Source organism: Tauraco erythrolophus, chromosome 17, assembly GCF_009769465.1.
Source record: "Tauraco erythrolophus isolate bTauEry1 chromosome 17, bTauEry1.pri, whole genome shotgun sequence".
Taxonomy (NCBI): Eukaryota; Metazoa; Chordata; class Aves; order Musophagiformes; family Musophagidae; genus Tauraco; species Tauraco erythrolophus.
In genome coordinates this window covers 16901429-16921382 of record NC_141481.1, presented here as the reverse complement: position 1 = coordinate 16921382, position 19954 = coordinate 16901429, and the positions used below count along the sequence as shown (strand labels likewise).

Sequence of the window (19954 nt, the reverse complement as noted above, 5' to 3'; positions counted from 1 at the left end):
AAAATCGAGGAGATTGCTGCCCATCCTCCCCCCAGCCACTTGGGATGCGATGGGCTGATAGGCAGAAACAAGAGGAACAGCTTTTCTCTTCTCCTGGACTTTTCTCCCCTCTCCACCTCCCCTGCTCTGCCATCCCGGCCTCTGTCCTGGGATAAGAGTTTCTCCGCAGGCATTACCCTCCAAGCCCCTGCTCCCCGGGGAGCGCAGCAGCTCCAGACCGAGTCAGCAGAACATCTGCTACTTCACTTTGCTTTTGTGGAGGCTGGTTGAGCTGCTTGGGAGGCAGCGGTGGGGGGCTGCAGGGGGCTGTGTTTGGCCCCTGCCAGGCAGACAAGGCAAACTGAGCAGGGCTGAGCGTGAGGATCCCCTCACCCCATGGGGGTACAGACCCCTCCTCAAAACCAGCCCTCCCAAAGGGGTTCAGACCTCATGGCTCTACATGAGCTCAAGCCCTCAGGCTGGAGCCAGGCTGGGATCACGGAAGCAGGGGCAGCCCCTCGCCCCCAGCTCTGCCATCGCTCCATGAGCACGGAGGGAAGGGCTTTACCACCCACCTTCCAGGTTCAGAGCATCGCCCTCCCACACTTGGCACAGCACCCACAGGGGACAGATGCTGTGCGTGGGTCACCAGAGCACGGGAGGGTCCCTTGTCCCCAGAGCCGTGGGGCAGCGGGGTCCTGCCACCCACGGGGTGCTCAGACAAGGCATCCTGGTGCTCAGAGCTTGTGTCTCAGCCAGCTGAGGACTGATGAATTCATCACTGCCTGGTCCTCAGTGCTGCATGTTGCTATTCCATCACCTCCGAGGGTGGGAAGTCCCCTTGGCTGCCTGGAGGAGCCAGTTGGGCTTTGCCAGCCACCATTTGCCTGGTCTTGATCCACCCCACTTCAGCCCATTTTACAGATTCCCCTTTGCCAGCCCCACTTTCGGGGGATCTTTGGCAGTCGTTGGTGATGGGGGTTATCCACGCGCCCACGGCCACAGCTGTCCTTGCCCATTTCTCTGCGGCAGAGCAGTCACCAAGGGAGGGAGGTGAGTCAGCTGTGCAGTAAAAGGCAGGTTTGGGCATCAAATTAATATTTTATAAAAGCAAGCAGTCTTGCTGCTGCTGCAACTTGAGGAGCGCCGGCCAGGGAGCAGAGCACGAGGAGGAGGAGGAGAAGGAGGAGCGGAGGCTGGAGGAAAGCGGAGCAGAGGAGCTGACTCACCAGCCCGAGGGAGGGCTGCCATCAGCCCAGTCAAGCCGAGAGCCATGGGCATCTGTGCCACTGGGCACAGCAAGATCCTGCAGTGACAACCTGCAGCACCAGTTGTACAAAGACTGGGAGGTGTCACGCAGGATCAGGCTCCCAGGATTGTAGAAACAGGGGAAACAGAAGGGCTGGGAAGAGGCAGGGGCTCGGGGACCCGGGCAGGAGGAACAGAAGCACTTGGGGCACTGGGGCTGCACAGGGACATCTTTGTGGCGGGCAGCAGGGAAGGATGCGATGGATGCTGGTGTCCTCCCAGCACGAGACAGACGGGAATGGATCCAAACTGGGACAGGAGCAGAGAGGAGGCAGGACAGAGGGAGGTGGGACCACCATGCCCAGGGCTGGAGGCTGAAGCCTGAAAGCTGAAAGAGGAAGAAAGCAATGGCTGAGAGTGCTGGAGCAGGATGGGGCTGGGTGGTGGGTCCCATCCTGTCCCCACTTTCACCCTGCGCTGGCCCATCAGGGTGGAGCTGAACCGCTCGCTGCTGACTGCGAGGTCCCTGCACGTCCCGGTGCTTCCTTGCCCTGGGACCTGCGGTGACACCGGTTTCCACCATGGACAAAGCCGCTCTCGGCAGAGTGGAGGCTCGTGCTGTTCCCCAGCAGCACCCCAGCAATGCTCACCCATTGCCAACAGCACTGCGGGGGACTCACCACCTCACCGTGGGACAAGACCGTCTCCAACCCTCCTGTGGGACCTCCTCTGCCCGGGGAAGCCATTCCCAGGACAGTTTGGCAGCGAGGTCAAGGGGAAAAGCCCAAAGCTGAGAGGTCATCACCTCAACCATGTGCTGGGGAGAAAGCCCAGCCCTGCCGCGGTGGAGTGCCAAGCTGTACGGCCCTTGGCAGTCCCTCCTGCTTGGGGCTGATGGGACACAACCTCACGCTATCTCCGTATTTCCGGAAACTCGGAGGGACCAGCTGCAGCTGCGGCAGCGAGACTGGACGGATGCTGGTGGGTTTGGGGTGGTTCTTCTCTCTCTCCATCCCTCTCGGACAATACTGGGTGTCTGCAGCAGTGCAGGCAGCCCAGCTCCAGCAGCGATTCCCCAGCTGGTGCTCAGTGCCCGCGCTCCTGGTCCAGCTGGCTTGTGAGCACCAGGCTGCTGGTGGCCTTACCCCATAGCTGGGACAGCCTTCTTCCCAGAACATCTTCCTCTTCTTCACCTGATGGCTAAATCTACCCCCAGAAGCTGTGGCCAAACCACCTCCCCCATTTGCTGCCTCAGCCCTCCCACCCTCCATCCCCATCCCCAGCCACCTCCTCTCCTCCACTCACCTCCTCTCTCCATCCATCCATCCATCCATCTGTCCATCCATCCCCTTTCCTTCTCCATCCATCCATCCATCCATCCATCCATCCATCCATCCATCCATCCATCCCCTTTCCTTCTCCATCCATCCATCCATCCATCCATCCATCCATCCATCCATCCATCTGTCCATCCATCCCCTTTCCTTCTCCATCCATCCATTCATCCATCCATCCATCCATCCCCTTTCCTTCATCCATCCATCCATCCATCCACCCATGCCCTTTCCTCCTCCATCCATCCCCTCTCCCTCCTCCATCCATGAGTGACACCAGTCTGGGCAGCCTGATGGTCCCGGCCAAACACTGCTCGGCACAGGGATTGATGCCAGGAGGGAGGGCACCCTCGCCTATCCCAGCACTGGCACCTTCCCATGGGAATCCCGCAGAATCAGGCCTGGGAGCGACTCTTGGGTGTTCCCCCCACACCTGGGTGCCCCCCAATCCTGGGTGGCCTCCCCAGATGCCCACCCCACACCCGGATTCCCCCCAACCCTGGGTGCCCCCCCCCAAATGCCCCCCATGCTCCGGCCGGGCCCCGCCACGATCGCCCCCCCTCCCCCGACTCGCTGTCCCATCATGCTCTGCTCCGGCGCGCCCCGCGCGGCCGCGGCCGCCCCCCGCAAGGCACGCCGGGATCTGTAGTTCGCAGCCGCCCCGCCCGTCTCTCCGCTGGCCCCGCCCCGCGGCCCCGCCCCGCAGGGCGTGCCGGGCGGGGCCAGCTTTGACGGACGCGTCACTGAGCCTATGGAAGCGGCGGTAGCCCAGCGGGGGGCGGGCTCAGCCGCCGCCTCTCCCTCGGCGCGGAGCGGCCGCTGCGCCAGGCGGAGGTTGCGGCCGTGGTGGCGGCTGCGCGGCCCGGCCCGGCCCCGGGCGCTCCGGCCGTGAGGTGGGTGAGTCCGGCCCGGCCCGGCGCGGCCCGGCGGCCTGGCGGGGCGGGCTGGGGCCGCCGGGCCTGGCGGGGCGGCGGCGGCCGCATTGTGCGGGCGGGCGCGGGGGCTTTGTCAGCGGCGGGCGGCGCTGAGGGGCGGGGGGGGCCGCGCTGCCTTCCTCCGCCTCCCGCCTCCTCCTCCTCCTCCTCCCGCCGCAGGTCCCCAGCGCGTCCCTCGGCGGAAGATGCGAGGCGAGGCGGAGGGCCGGCTGTGAGCCGCGGCGCCGCGGTGTCCCCGGAGCGGGGCCGGAGCCCCCTCGCAGGCCGGCGGGCGGCGGAGGATGCGGATCGGGCCTCGCCGATGAGAGGGAGGATGGGAACGCAGGGCAGCCCGGTGAAGAGCTACGATTACCTCCTCAAGTTCCTGCTGGTGGGGGACAGCGACGTGGGGAAGGGGGAGATCCTGGAGAGCCTGCAGGACGGGGCGTCCGAGTCCCCCTACGCCTACAGCAACGGTAAGGGCGGCGGGGGGGGTGAGGGGGGGCCAGGATCGGGCCCGCCGCCTCGCCGGGGCAGCCCGAGCCGGGCCCGAGCCGCAGCACCGGCATCTCGGTAACGGGCAGCCGCAGGGACCCGTGCGAGGGGTCACCGAGCGTGCGGAGGGAGGGGTTGGTTTGCTTTTTTTCTTTGTTTTTGTTTTTTTATTATTATTATTATTTTATGAACCGGCAGCGGAGCGCGGTTTGTCGGGGGTCGCGTGGCTGGGGGCAGAAGGGCCACGGCTGTCCCTTGAGATGGTAAGGCTCTGCGGGAGGATTTGGCCGCCGAGACGGCAGAGGTGTCGGCGTCTGATGTAATCCCTGGATGCGCGCATCCCGCAGCGCAGCTGGACGTTCCGAGCAGAGCTCTGCCTCGGCACCCTGAGCCGGTTTCCCAGGGGCTGACGGCAGGACCGAGCTGTACCCGGAGGAAGCGGGTCCGTAACAAAAGAACAGGAGCCTTATTTCCAAGCCAGGGCTGCTCCCGCTTGGTAGCTGGCTGCCACGAGCGCAGCCTGGTTGGTCCACCTCCTGCAAACATCGAGGTCTCTAATGGAGCCCATGACAGACCATTAACTACAGAGTCACAAGACCGTAATTAAGAGCCCAGGAGCGGCGCTGGGCTGTTTCCTGCGTCCCCTCGCCGCAGTTACAGCGTAACACGGCTTGGCAGGGTGCAGGTCCTGGGGTGGTTTGCAATCTGTCATCCCTTCCCCCAGCCTCCATGCAAAATAACGTCCCCAAGGGCTCAGCAGAAGCGATCCGGTTCAGACCCTGCATGGTCGCCGCAGCCAGCGCCGGGAGCAGGTGGTGTTTAGTTTTGCCTGTAAGCAGGAGTCAGGGAAACGGGTGCTTCTCGATGCTCTGTGAAGCTGGCTGGATTTAGAGCGTAAAGGAGCGACGTGACTCGGCTCCTGACCGCGTACTCGGTCCTCGGAGCTACTACCAGCTTCCCAGGAGCTGATGTAAGCACCTGCTCCGCAGAGATTTACGGGGAGGCGGTGACTCAGAAGTCAGGATGCTTGTGAAATGAGAGCAGCGAATTCTGGAACTGGAAGGTTGTGGTATCATTCATCTCCTTGGGTGTCTGGCAGAACTGGTGCGGTTTGCCTTCGAGGAGATGCTCAGTGCTTTTACGCTTCCCTGAAGAGAGTTTGTGGCTCTGAAGAACCTGCCTCAGCTGGGAGCAGTAGAGCTGCTCCTTGGGGTTAGCGTTTACGAAGGAGAGAGGGATGAAGATTGTAACGGGGTGGTTGTTTTAAGCAAGGTGTTAAAGTTGGAGTTGTCTTCTGACAGAAATGGGTTCGACCGCTGTTTTGAAGCAGGTGATGCGGGAGTAACAAGTACGATTGCAAAGTGAGGGTGTGGTGGGTCCTTTGGTACACACAGAAACCCCAAAGAACGGTGACTTTGGCTAGCACTGTAAAAGCTTTGTCTCTGTGCTTGCCATTTTATAGCAAAAAAATCCCACCTTCTTTTTTCTAGGAAAAGAGGTATCAGTGAACTAATGTTTTCAGAACCTTCCCTCATCTTCTGTGGGTTCCTAATGAGAGAATTAGGTCACGTACTGTATTTTTTCAGTGATACACGCTCTGATAGTCTCTGCTTCTGTTGCTTCTGCGAAGCTACACGCCTTTTGGAAAATCAGATGGAGGAGCTTTGAAATCCGAGCGAATTTGGTACTGCTGATATTCCTGACAGCCTTGGCAATCGAACTCTCCCCGTCTCTGGTGCAGTTGGGGTGTGTGTGCTCCTCTGCCAGCGTGCTTTCGCTCTGCCCTGACGGAGACCATCCCCTGGCGTGAAGGCACTTGGATTTTTGTGGACATCTAGTGCCTGGGGCCTCTTTTTTGACGTGTGCCTGATGCTGTCCCAAAACTGCGAAGGTGGAGTGTTATGTAGAGGCTCTCTTTGTAAATCTTTTCCTTGTAAGTGCGTCATCCTCCTCCTCGTCCCCTCCCAGACCCCACATCCCAGTTTGAAATAAGCATTATATCATCTGCTACTAGTTTGATCCGTCCAGAGAAGAGAACCTGCCGTTACTGGTGTGAAATGGAGTGCGCTTTAGGTTGATCTTGTGATTGGGACATCTCATGTCAAGCTCAGATCCCTAACCTCCCGTGGGAGGACTAAAGCCCTTGTGGCCATGCCCTCTGTCTCCTTGGGGTCTGCTGCTTTTACTGTCTTGGCTGATTACAGCTGGTTTGACACGGGTTTTTTGAAATGTGGTGTGAAATGGACTGTCCTTTCGGCTCTGGGAAGGCAAACCTTTAAAAGCAAAGCTCTGTAAACAAAGCTCTGTAATTTTGCTGCTGCTCTTCTGCTGTACATCTGGCCCCTAGAAAAGGGTTTGAGGGATTCCTCTTTTCTCTGTGGGCACCTGGGTGTTGGAAGAGGCAGCCAAGAGAAGAGAAAGCCCTTCTTTTATCAGCATCTCTTACGAGCTGTGAGCAGCAGGCAGCCTCCGCTTGCTTGAGTCCAGTATCTGAAAGCCCTGGGTGCAGTGTGAGCTGTGTCTTCCTTAAAACATCGGAGTTGCTTCTGTCTGTCCTTGCTCAGGATCCCTGAGCCGGAGCATTGCTGCTTGGCACCTCATCCTACATCAGACACGTCTTAAATTAGATGCTTCAGGTCCTATTGTGTGTAGCAAGACCTTAGCAATGTCCTTTATCTAAATGGCTGTTAGGAAGGAATCTGGTCCGTGTAAACAGAGGTGGCTGCTGCTCCCCGAGTGGTGATGCCCCTGACCAGTGCTGCACCCAAGCTGCAAGGGCACTGGGTGCAGAACTTTTGGTGGCTTAAAAACAGCGTTTGGAGGAGGGATTCAAGGTCCGGTTGTCACCTGTGTGTTTCTTAGTAGGTTCACACTGAAGTTACCAAGTTTATTGATCTCCAGGCTACTCCCTGGATGTGCCCCAGGAGTGTTTGTGTCTTGTGGCTGGATATTGTCACCTCCCGTGCTCAGGAGGGTTTGTAACTGGACTTAAGGGGTTGTTAAGGCCCTGAATTATGCCTTCTTACTAGTGTTTTGGCGAAAGTGTGGGCTTTTGGGAAAGCGTTAATGTGCTTCTGGGCTTCCAATGTTGTCTTCCTTCCCAGCTTTCACCGCCTCACTCCCCAAATCTGCAGGGTGCCATTCTCAGAGCCCCACCACTACTGTTGATAGCTGGAGGACTTCACATGGGACCTGAAATTCCTGCCTTTCACCCTGAATGCCCTCTCCTCTCAGCACTGGCTCCTTCTCCCCGAGGTACAGGGGAGGACTGCTCTGGCCCCTGTGCTGTGAGCCGCGGTGTTACAGCTGGCTCGGAGCAAAACTGCCAGCCTTACTCATGGATGCAAGTCAGCCACACAGATCACTTTTCACTGCGCCGTTTACATCGCCTGTTTGGGTGTCCTTATCCTTCTCCAAGTTCCAAAGAAGAGCAGAAATGGCTGCAGAGTGGTTTTGGGTAATGAGATGCGGTGGAGCTGCGTGTCAAAAATAGGGGCGGCGTATGTGTCCTGCAAAAGGCAGACGAGGCTATTCCTCACCTGCAGGACCCGTGGCTCTGTCACTACTGTGTCATCCATTCACTCTCTAGTATGTCTAGTTATTCATGTGCTTGTGCTGAAACGATCTCGCCCAGCTGGTTTGTTGGCTTGCTTGGGAAGCCGGCCCCGCGCCGGCTGCGCGAGCACGGGGTGAGGCTGGGCAGGACTCCCGGCACGGAGTGCTCGGCGGGCACCAGTGCCATCACTGCTGTGTGAGAGGGTGCCCCGCGTGCACAGAACAGGGCTGGGGCTGGTCTCACCACGCAGACGTGAACGTGATGTGCTCCGTCCTCACGTGATGGAGGGCTTTTTCTGCGGCAGCCTTCCCCCTCACCTGCTGCTGCTCCCATGGGAAAGGAGAAGCGTGTGTCAGGGAAGGAGTAGCGCGTGCTTCTCAGCAGATGGCTTGGATGGGAAGGGGGTTGGATTTTTATTTTTATTTTTTTCCCTGTCCTCAGCTTGTGTGGAGAAAGTGATGAGGAGGAAGCCTTATGTCTGCGCTGTGTCTGCTTTCAAAGAGCACGTGAGAGCTGAACCGCCAGCGCTGCCCTGCCGCAGGGACGGTGCCGCGACCGGCCCTCGCGCAGCGCGCCCCGACGCCTTGTTTCGACCCCATCCCTTACTCAAGCACTGCCCTTAGGGGCTCTGTTACCCCGCTGCTACCCAAAGAGCCAAGGAAATTTTAGGAAAAAGGCAACTGAAGTGCTCAATTGCCATAGCTCCCGACAGGTTTTATGGTTCAGAGAAAAACTGGATCTTTCCCAAGAGCTCTTCCTCCGGAGCAGAAGCACCAGGGACGCAGCTTTCGGGCAGGGGCGGTGAGCCCACTGCCGCTCGGTGTCCGTGCCAGGAGTGAGGTCTGGGGCAGTGCAGCTTCCTGCCCTTTCCCGGGCAGGGTGAGGTGGCGTTAAGGAAGAGCGGCTGAAGGTGCTGCCCAGCCCGGGGAGGTGGTCAGGGCCCTCCCAGCCAGTGCTGTTTGCCTGGGGACCTCAGCACTGCTGTTTAATTACCAGGTTGTTTATTTGAGTGACCCACATCTTTAGATGCCCTTCCCTCTGGTTGTTTTTGTGCAGCTGTCTAAACTGGGAGGTCTCTAAGCTGCCCCTTTCAAGTCTTTCTCTGCAGCCATTACTTTCTTTGCGCGTCTTGGCGCTCATCCTTCTCAAGAGTGACCCCTCCGTCACCAGCACGCATCCAGAAACGTCACCTGCAAAAACTGCTCTGCTTTGCTTCGTCGCAGTCTGCAAGCTAGTTACATGCCAACCAGGAGATCGTCGGTGCCACAACCAGCACATGCAGAGTGGGAGGAAAAGGGATGAGTTGTCTTGTCTTCCTCGCTGCCATGGAGGGCATGCAGAGGGCTGCTTCTCAATGCTTCTGCTCCTTGCCTGTTGAGTTTCCAAGACTGACCAGAGAGATGGCTCCTGCTTCTGATCCACAGCCTCTGTGTTTTGCTGGAGGTCCTGTCGTGCTGCTGCAGAGTTTGCTGTCACTGGTTCTCTTTCCCCAAGCTTTAACGAAACATGTGGCTGAGCAGTTCTGCTTTAAACTTCTGCAGCTTCTGCAAGGACAGGACCTCTGTAAACACCTGACAGCATCTAACCTCCCCTTCTTGAGCCTGCAAGGAATAGTTGCTGGGTGTACCGTGTGTGTGGTAAAACCTCAGGCGGGGACAGTGCTGATGTGGTGGCACCTTCTGGGCATCGACACGAGAGCTACACATGTTGAGTGCTCATCCCAGCCTCTTTGGCATCAGCGGGGAGGGAAACTGATCCTGGTGCTGCTTTGCTGCTGCCTCCTCCTCCTCTTCCTCGCCTGGCCACATGCCGTGGGGTGCGTTCTGCTGTCTGCCTGGAGCAGCGTCGTCCCTGTTGGTGGGAGACTCGAGCTGGCTGGCTGGGCTGGGCTGCTGTTCCAGCTGCTGCCTGCCACTGGAAACAGGTTTGTTTTCTGGCATGACATTAGTTGGAATAATGTTTTATTTTGAGATTTTAGATTTATTTAGAGATTTTATGTAGAGATCTTCACTTCCCTGTAGTGGCTGCAGAATTGATCCGCAGGGAATTCTTTAGCTGGACCGCACCGGTCGTGCTGCTAGAAATCTCTTTCGATGGCTCGCGGAGCAGAGGGTGGTCGTTGCAGCAATTCCCCGTGTCTGCCAGCACTTGCATCAGTGTCCTTCAGGGACATTCGCTTCCCTGTCACCAGGGACTTAAAACTCATCTCGTCAGAGCAGGTTTTGGCTCAGAAACAGCTCCAGCATCTCTTATTTCTGCATCGTTTACTGCTTATGCTTTGTGTGAAAAATATTTCCAAACCTCCATCTCTGCTTGATGTGGGACTAACTAGCTGTGGCTTAAATTTAGAACGAAACAAACCCCAAAACAAAGCAAACAAACAAACAAATGCATGAAAACAAAAAACAAACCCCAAACCGAGTGCCTAGCAGGTTTTGATGTCTTCAGCTCTCTCTCTCAAGTCAGGATTAAGGATGCACAGCACCGTAGGTTGTTGTGCATGCATGATTTTTCCGGAGGGTTGTGTTTTTGTTGTGTTTTGGTAAAGCTGGAGACTGATTCTGCAAGTTCTCGGTTGCACTGGGCAGTTCTCGCCACCTCTAATCCCCTGTACAAAAGCTTTGCTTTTACGTGGCTGTTTGTGAGCACAGAGTGCACAAAGGTGATGTGGACTGAGCTGTGTACAGCTGAAATGGGTGGAATGTACTTCGAATAACTGGGATTAAAAGTTTTTTATTTTTAAAAAGCGAGTAGGTTTTGCCCTATCCAGATCCCGCGATGGCATCGTCCACTTCTCTTGGCGCGTGGGGTTTTTTGATTTCGTTGTTTCGCTATATAAGCCGCCTAGGAAAGCCCATGGAAAATGTCTCCTCCTCCTCCGCCCTGTCTCCTTCAGCTTTTGTTTCCAGCTGTTCCCTGGCATGTTTTCCTCCGGGGCCTGCCTCTCTCGGAAGAGCAGAGCATCTTTGCACTTGCAAATAGCTACGCCACAAGTTGGGTTTTGGTACAACCTTCCTTTTTTAAAATCTCTTTTTTCTTTCCCTTTACCCCTCACCTTCCTCTGGCAGCCCAGGCTCGGCACGAAACGAGCAGTGCTACCGATGCATTATGTCATACTGGTTTCTATTTGATTGCAGGCAGAGGAGGAGGAGGAAGGAAGCTCCGATGGGAAAAAAAATCTTCGGCTCCGCTTTGCTAAAGGCTTTGCTGCGAGTTGGGACTCACCTGGAAGGAAAATTTCCCTGGGGTGTAGGTGATGGTGGCTCAGGGTCGGGGTTCTCCATCCAGGAGGTCTGTTTGTTTCTGCAAAAGTTGTAGTAAGGGTGAGGTTGCGACATCAGCTCGCAGACTGTTTGTTCCTATAGGGCTTCTCTTTGCTGAGAGCGTTTTTACGGAGCCGTAGCTTTTCAGATTTTCTTCCTCTTTTCTACCTCCTGTTTGTCTCGTTTCCATCACCCCATTGGGAAACTGCACAATATGGTGTCTTTTTAAAGCTTTGACACCTGTTCTCCTATAAATATAACCCCTGAAGTGATTAATGCCCTGCACAGTGCTGCAGCCGGTTCAGTATCAGGCGTTGAATTTGGACAAAAATCCTCATGTTATTCAAACAAAATATTTGCTGTTTAAACCATCAGTGGTTAAGGAGGAGACAGGCAGAAGGGGACACTGAAAGGCTGTTTGTAACTGGCAGTTTAGTAGAAGGTGCTGTTCATCTCTGAGATAATCTCCTTTTAAAGAAAACGCAGATTTTTTTTTTTTAATTTCTTTTTAGAGATGCCATTTTAACTTATTTTCCAGCCCAGCTTCTCAGTTCCCTGGCCCATTTGGGGGTCTAACTGTACCATTTCCCTGTCTTTACAAACGATTGCTCTCTGCACACACCCTTGGCCATGTACACAGGAATTGCCCTGTCTTCTGTTTCCTTCTATACCAGTTTTAACAGCAGCAGGATGTAGTCCATTCTGACCTCCGTGGTTCTTGAAGCCAAGTGTACAGGAGACCTGAATAGATGAAAACAAACAAACAACAAAAACTCATCAAAAACAACAACAAAAAAAAACCCGCCTCACTATTTTGTCTGTCCTGTTTACTTAATCTTAAATCATCTCTTGTTGTCCCAAGAGCTGTCCTTTTTCTTATGCTGAGGCTGAGAGAGTTGGGGTTGTTCAGCCTGGAGAAGAGAAGGCTCCGGGGAGACCTTCCAGTGCCTAAAGAGGCTACAGGAAAGCTGGAGAGGGGCTTTGGACAAGGGTGTGTAGTGACAGGACAAGGGGCAATGGCTTTAAACTGAAAGAGGGGAGATTTCGATGAGATCTCAGGAAGAAATTTTTCACTCTGAGGATGGTGAGACACTGGACCAGGTTGCCTAGAGAAGCTGTGGCTGCCCCATCCCTGGAAGTGTTCAAGGCCAGGTTGGATGAGGCTTTGGGCAACCTGGTGTAGTGGAAGGTGTCCCTGCCCATGGCAGGGGGGTTGGAACTTGATGAAGTTGAAGGTCCCTCCCAACCCAAGCCATTCCACGATTCTGTGAACTAACTTGGTGGTAAAATCCCTACAGGAAACAGTGCACAGGTCTGTGCTTTGGCATGAGGAGATGAAACTGTGGGGTTGATCTTACTGAACCTGAGAGCCTTGCCTGTGCTGCTCGCCGTGCTAGCAAACCAGTGTTTACTGTGAAATGCCTCCTTCGGTAGAGACACGCTTGTGTTCTTGTAGATGTCATCTGGTTAATATTCAGGTTAATATTCAATACTTTTTTTCCTATTTTTAAAAATGCAACATGCTGACTTTCTCCTGGTAGCAGCAAAAGTCGTGCTTCGGAGTTACAGCCAGGGTAGCTGGGGTGAGATCTTTGTCCTGCAAAGGCTGGAGGTCAGGAGGAGAGGACCTGGGAGGCTCTAATTTGGGTTGAAAGCAGAGGGTTCTGAAAACATGATTTTGGGCTCTTGAGAGCTGCTGTGGAGGTGCTGCGAAGCAGCACGCTTCGTGCAGGTGTGCCCATCCTTTAAGGGCAAGGAGGGACTGTTGAGCGACGTATTGTAGGTCAAGTCCCTGGAGATCTGTCATTATTGCTGGAAACAGCACACCAAAATGTGAAACCAATGTTAGCAACTGTCCTGATGCTTCCAGCGTGGAGCGATCCTTTTCCAGCGTGGGGCTCGCGGTCAATGCAGCGAGACCAAATTCACGAGCCGGTGGAATTCCTGGTAGTGGTCAGTCCATAGCTGCTCTGGGAGCTCTGTAGCCTGTGCTCGGCAGGCACGTGGTGCTCATCCTGCCCGTGCGCGGCTGGAGCGCTGCGGCCGCCTTTCCGGGCACGGCTGCGGCCACCTCCGCGTTGCGTTGTTGCAACGGGACCCTTTAAATGGCAAAACCTGGCGATGCCAACTGGCGTTGAGCAGCGAGGTGTGGGTGGCAGGAGCATCCCACCGATCGGAGAATGCGGTCGCATGCGGATCCCGGAGCAGGAGCGCAGCCGTACGCGTGAGCCTGGCATCCCAGTGGTGATGCCAAGAAGGTCTGGTGCCGTAGAGCAGCATTTCCAACATATTAACGTGCGCAGTGTTCAGAAGGTGGAGGGTTAACCTCTGCAAGGCCAGAATATTGAATGTATTTTGGACAAATACTTGGCTTTTTCGGAGTGTTTGGATTTTATTTTTGTTGTTTCTGAGCATGTCTTGGTGTTTGCATGGTAATCCAGCAACAATGAAGATTGTTTTGGTGCCCTCTGATTCTCCTCATAGGCCGTCTTTGTTTCTGCGTGCAGCTGTATAGTTTTTATGGAGATCTGAACTGCAAAGCATAAAGAAACTCTTTTGTTTGTTGTCGCTTCTGTGCATAAAATCATTCTTGATTTTCTTCTAAAGCACAAATCCACTTAACATCCCCGTTTCTGGACTGACTTTTGGCTGTTTCCGTGGCTTCCCGGGTGTCTGCTGAAATTGTTTGAGCTTTAGGAACAGATTCGCTTCTGGCTCCGAGTGCCACTTTCAGATGCAGTTGTCATCCTTAAACGAGCCCAGAACAGAGTTCCTCTGTCCGAGGACCACGTAGCTACCGAAACACTGCCGGGCCACGGAGCCGGCAGCGGAGAAGTGAAGTCTTCCCGCAAATCTGGCCTTCCTAGAGGGCTCCGGCTTTTGGCCGGTTACAAAACCAAGCAAGCAGTTATTTATCCGAGATCCCCCACCTACGAGCCCTCAGCTGTAGATGCCTGGGAACAAAGTCTTGACACGAGCAGCCTTTTTGTGAAAGGCTTCCAGTCCAAATGGAAAACACTCCCAGTCAGAACAAGGTGGGTATGAGTGAGCTTTTGGGGAGAAAATGCACAAATTTGGGTAACTTCGAATAATCGAGAGGTGTTTGTTCTTTCTCTCTTCCTGCACGTGCCTTCGTACGAGGCACTGGGCAGCTTGTTGGATGCATGGCGCAGAGCTGCCGAGCGCTGCAGCAGCTCCCTGGCATTGGCAGGAGCTGGCGTGACGTGCCGGGTGTCGTTCGGGGCCGTGGGCTCCCGGCCACGGGCGTGAGACCCCGCTCCTTGGCTCAGAACAGCTCCGACTCATCTGCTGCACAGCTCGAGAACCATAGAATCGTGGAACGGTTTGGGTTGGAAGGGACCTCAAAGATCATCTCGTTTCAACCCCCCTGCCATGGGCAGGGACACCTTCCACTACACCAGGTTGCCCAAAGCATCATCCAACCTGGCCTTGAACACTGCCAGGGATGGGGCAGCCACAGCTCCTCTGGGCAACCTGGTGCAGTGCCTCACCACCCTCAGAGGGAAGAATTACTTCCTTATATCTAATTGAAATCTCCCCTCTTCCAGTTTAAATCCATTGTCCCTTGTCCTGTCACTACACGTCCAAAGCCCCTCTCCAGCTTTCTTGTAGTCCCTTTAGGTACTGGAAGGCTGCTGGAAGATCACCCTGGAGCCTTCTCTTCTCCAGACTGAACAGCCCCAACTCTCTCAGCCTGTCTCCATAGCAGAGGTGCTCCAGCCCTTGGATCATCTCCTCTGGACCCGCTCCAGGGAATAGGAAGCTCCTCGTTCCCTCCCGTCGAGTTGCGCAGCCGGAGTGGATTTTGTGTTTGCTGCGTGAGCAGGAGGTGACGAAGGCTCGAGCAGATGGCTCACATCTACCCCTGTCCCCCTGCCAGCGCCGTGCGGGAGCGCCGCTGGTCTCCTGCGTGCTCGGTGAGAACCGAGACCTCTTGTTCCCGATCCCAAGGCTACGGATGCAGGACACGAGCTAAAAGCACGTGCTTCGTGACGCTGGGCTCCAGCTCTGCAGGCAGGAGCTGGGGGTGTTTTGCAGGGACGGTGTTCGGGAGCTTTTATCACCCTGCTTAAAGCAAAGCAGCAATGCTGCCGAGGTAAACGCTAATGCTAAAAGACACAGACCTGGGGTGAATCCACCTTTTTTTTTAAAAAAAAAAAAAGCTTATGTTTCGTTAGCCCCTGTTGTTGATGGAGATAATTTTTTTTTTTCTGTCTAGAGAGTAGGTAATTGAATGCATGACTCAAACTGATGAGCTCATGTGTTGTTTGGAAGGGATTTTTTCTGCGGCTCACAGCTCTGAGCTGACTAGCTAAATTGCTGCTGTTAATGTGCTGTTGTACACACTTTTTAAGGTTGGATGACTTCATCAGTTGTTATTTGAATAGCTCGAATTCACTTTTTGCATCAGCTGGTGCTTATGTGCTCATGCTGTGTGTTTTCTGAACTATTCAGTATCACATACAAACGATGGAGAAAATGACTCCTCTGAGTTAATAGCAGGAGCTGCAGTGGAAGGTAACGTGCTGGTGGTGCCTTCTGCGTACAGATGCCACTGCCTGTGTTTTAAATTACCTGAATCGGAGGATGTTGGTACCTGGATCTTCGGTGCACGTGTTGTTTGGGTGCTGGCCCCAGCAGCTGCCTCCTGCCTGGGAGCAGGTTTGGGCGTTGGACTAAGACATTCGGTTGTTGCACGCTGCAGTGCAAAACCTGTTTGCTTTTCAGCAGCTGGCAGCTCCTGGCCGCCTGTAATTTCCGTACCCATCTGCCTCGTTTGACTGGAAATGAAACGACGCGTCTTTCTGCATCGGCTTTTGCCCACAAGCGAACAATTCTGATATGAGTCTTCAGCCCTGGCTGCCCTTTTACTCATAGGCTGGTGAAGGCATGGAAAAAAAAACCCCAAAAGCCCAAAATAAGGCATTTTGAACTACACTCATAATGCGTCCTGGCTTTATATTCTGCTCCTTGGAGCAACTTGGCTCCTGGACTCAGTAGCTGTAGGTTGCAATTTAATGACCATCTTGCCGTAAACCATTCTTAAATAAAAAGGTGCAGGGTGTGGGATGCAATGAGAGGGAGCATGTGAACATGGCGATGGGGGTAATAACTGTTGTCTCCTTGTGGAGTAGGGTTCTGCCAGAAAATGAGTCCCAGGAGGCCAGTGCCCACTTGGGTCTGAGCAAAGAGCCAGTGGAGAAGCCGGTGAGTTTGTATGGTGCTGCCTGAGTTGCAGGAACGTGCTGTGGAGCTGTTCTGGAGGAGCTCCATCTCTCTTGGCCTGATCGTGTGAATAGCTCCCAGTACATCCCAAAGCCAGGCACTGGAGAGGGGCTGCTGCCAGGAACGCTGCCTGTGGATGACACCCTGTGGGTGGGGAGTTAGTTCACTCTGAAATAACCTGACAGGGAGGGTCTTGGTTCAGGCGGTGGTGAGAGCTACTGTACCAGTGTCCTTGCTGTCCAGATTCCCACTGTCAGCCCCACAAGTGAGTGTGGTTCGGTTTTGGGGGTGGTGAGGGTGGTCTGTGGAGTTTTGCCTTGGTTTGGGGTGGGGATTTTGCATGCTGAGGTCTGGAAGTGGGAATGATGCTCTTATTCTTGAGCTGGTCTGCTGTCGTGTCCCAACACCAATCCGGAGCTGCTGCACCCATCTTTTGGCCTCAGTTTTGTGACCTTCCTGCATTTTCAAAGGGGGCCTGCAAGAAAGCTGGAGAGGGGTTTGGACAAGGGTGTGTAGTGGCAGGACACGGGGCAATGGCTTTGAACTGAGAGAGAGGAGATTTCCGTTAGATCTAAGGAAGAAATTCTTCCCTCTGAGGGTGGTGAGGCACTGGACCAGGTTTCCCAGAGAAGCTGTGGCTGCCCCATCCCTGAAAGTGTTCCAGGCCAGGTTGGATGAGGCTTTGAGCAACCTGGTGTAGTGGAAGGTGTCCCTGCCCATGGCAGGGGAGTTGAAACTAGATGGTCTTTGAGGCCCCTTCCAACCCAAACCATTCCATGACTCTCTTCTCTCTTCCCAGCTGGATGTTGCTGCTGCTGCCTTTTCTTGGTGCTCGGCAGCGATGGGAGCATCCCCACTTGTTTATTTTTGGGGAAACCGTGGCACACCAGCCTCTTGGGCTCCCAACTGTCAGGTGTGGGGTGGTGCCCCTGCCCCGTAGGAAGCAATTACTGCTTTTCATCGTTGACTTGCCCCTCTGAAATCGTTGGCCGGGGTCGGTTTGCCAGCCAGTGCCGTTGCTGGCCGCTCTCCCCATGTGCGTGGCGTGCCGCAGGCGCTCCAGCTTTCCGAAGGAGCTGGGCAGCCTTGTGTGGTTTTCCATCCTAAAACCCAACCATTTCAGTCGTGGCTTAGACCAGGGGCTTGGTAGCATAAACAGTCGACTTTGGACACTGCTCGGTGACTGCTGGCATTCGGGATAAATTAATTTCTGCACCGATGGCTTTAGGCTGAACTTACTGAAGCACAGGAGGGCTCTGGTTACCAAATCTGTCGTACAGGCAGAGGTGCAATCGCTGCGCTGGGTTCTGCACAGATGAATTGGGGTTTTTTTTCCCTCTTTTAATGCATCTGAAAGGTTTCCACAAACCCTTTGGAGGGAGAAGGAGGGACCTCTCAGCAGCTTGCGTCTTGTGCACACACAAGTAAGACGACTGCTAGCTTATGTGGTAGAAAGCCTGCCTGCACGTGCCCGAAGGTGCACTGAGGGACCATGGCAGGCTGGATACCCAGCCAGGCTCTGCCAGCCCTGCAGGAGGGTCTCAGAGGAGGGGACACCCTGCCCAGAGCCATCCTGAGCCGGTCTCGGGGAGCCCAGCCCAGCTGCCTGTGAGTCTGGCTGGTAAGGGACTGTTCTCCTGAAAATTCACGGTTGGCTGTGGTGTTCTTGCTGACATCCACAGCATTGTCTGAACTGGGGATAAAGGTTTAAAACTAAATTTACTCATCTCTGCTTAGCCACAGCAGAGTCCTTGCTGCTGGGAAGCTTCTCTGGGAGATTCGTTCTTAATGTTTTCCATTTGCAGAAGGGTAGAAAAAAGATTATTTACAATCCATTGACCCACTCTGAAGTGTTTCTTCATGTTCATCTGCTTTTGTGGCAGTGAAAACAATCATTTAAGACCAGCTGCACACTGGATGATTATGGCTTCTGATCCTTCCTTGTTGTATTAAGTAAGGATTGCCGCAACGCTTGGGTTACAAATTCGTCACAGTTGGTCTGTAAAGTCCACCACGCCGATTGGGAGGTATTCTCAGTGCTGCCCCAGGAGAAAAAGAGCTTGCTTGATTCTCTTGATGGTGTTTGCCTGTTTAATAATCATGGCATGCCTTCAAATTTTTCGGTTATTGATTTGCCAGCTGCTCACGGACACCTACATCGCTTTCTCCCGAGGATCCTCTTGAACGCTGTGCAGCACGACAAGCCCTTCATAGCTGGTTACTCGGGTTCACTGTGAAATCTCAGCAAGTTAAATATTTCACATGCATTCCCTATTTTTATTTTTTTTTTTTACTCTCCTCTCCTCCCAGCAGTCACTGGTCTGTGTGGCATTAAACCTGCAAACCTTTAAGAAGACCTTTGAAGAAGTCCAAGACCTTTTAAGAAGTCCTAGACCTTTTTCTGGACTCAGCAGAGCTGATAACCTGTAGGAAAACAGAAGTCTGGGGGTGCTTTGGGGGAAAATCCAGCATTTTCTGTTTGACAGCTGTGACATGGTGGCTTTGGCTGTACTAATGGCAGTCACAGATGCAAGTCCATCACCAGCTCGCTGGGTGAGGCACTGCCGTGGCACGATGGGTGTTGCTGGTGGCTCATGAGCCAGAGTTCAAACTTCCCAGGAAAGCAGAGTGTTTCTTTAGGGGTGTCGACAGATAGGGAACGTCTGGCTCATCAGTCCTCTGAGGACTCAGCTGCCATCGTTGCTAGAATTGATTGTTGCAGAATGGAGCCACTCTGGCTTAATTATGGCTGCAGAGGAAATAACAATTGCCAAAAGGCAGCATTAGTCAGATAAATAACAAAGTCTACTCAATTTGTCTTATTTTCTTATTTATATAAGAAAAGACTGAAGGATTGGCCTTGGCTCATCTTCATTGTACACCTCAGGTTTTGGCTGTTGACCTTAGATATCACTTTGCAAATGGGTTGGTTGACTTCTTTTGTATTATAAATAAATGAAACCCAGTTTAATTTCATTAAAAAACAAAACAAAACGAGGTGATGTTATACGGCCCATGTCTGTAAGGTGGGGGAACTGATTATGTTTTTAATGGAGTTCAAATATCGTGCATTGGTTTTTGTTGTGGGTGGACCAACAGAAAGTAAAGTGGTGGATTCCGAGCTCTCGCAAGCAGAAAACAATTCATGTAAGAAATGAGGTGGCAAAAGCATCTTTGGCCAATCTGATTCACACAAACTGTAAATGACTTCGAGTGATAAGCAGAGTCTCTCTCGGAAGGAAAGCAAGCTTGTCTTGAAACTGTATGAATGTTTCACTTGAGTGCATTGATTATTTTTTTATTATTATTTTTTTCCTTTGGGAAGAGATTTTTGAGCATCACCTGGAATGTCTCCTGCCCTAGATTTGTGAATCAATTCTGTTCTTCCTAAAGACACTGCAGGTGCAAACTGGAGACGTTGCTGGCAGCCTGCTGCAGCCCAGCCTTCGAGGAAGGTCGCAGGAGAACCTTTTGGTGGCTTGCTTCAACGTGGGGCGAGTCCCAGTTGTACCTTTTTGGTATTTGTATAGGTGCAGTGAAGCTGTTAATTAGGAGTTGGATCATTAGAGCATCTCTGGAGGAGGAATCTTGGTTTGGACCAATAACCTAAACCGCAGCGCTGGCTTTAGCATCACGCTGAGAGCTGGACCTGCTCTCACCTCAGCACTCCGTCAGGATCGCCTTGGAAAGCTGAAGGAGGAAAAAGGCACGTCCTGCTCTTACTGCTGTAAGGTTTTGCTCAAATCTGCCTTTTTAAGGGGAGACAACCCTTCTGGTCCCCCACCCAGGCCTTGGGGCAGAGTCATCCTGAGCATCTCCAGCTGCAAAATTGTCTCCTCTAAAACCAAGACCTACACAAAGCCAAGCAGCTGCTGTGCTTACAGCAGGAAATATTTGTAGCGCCTTGTTCACTTGAGC

At 53.8% G+C, this 19954-nt stretch overlaps 1 protein-coding gene across 3 annotated transcripts in view; it reads left to right on the top strand.

Moving 5' to 3' along the window:
• Positions 1-3758: 3758 nt before the first annotated feature.
• RAB40C (RAB40C, member RAS oncogene family) overlaps positions 3759-19954 on the top strand; it is a 35467-nt gene continuing 19271 nt past the window's right edge. For all 3 annotated transcript variants that reach the window (XM_086622109.1, XM_086622110.1, XM_086622107.1), the window contains exon 1: positions 3759-3951. In XM_086622109.1, the coding sequence (XP_086478235.1) occupies positions 3798-3951 (154 nt within the window). In that variant the 5' untranslated portion in view covers positions 3759-3797. The remainder of the gene's footprint in view (positions 3952-19954) is intronic.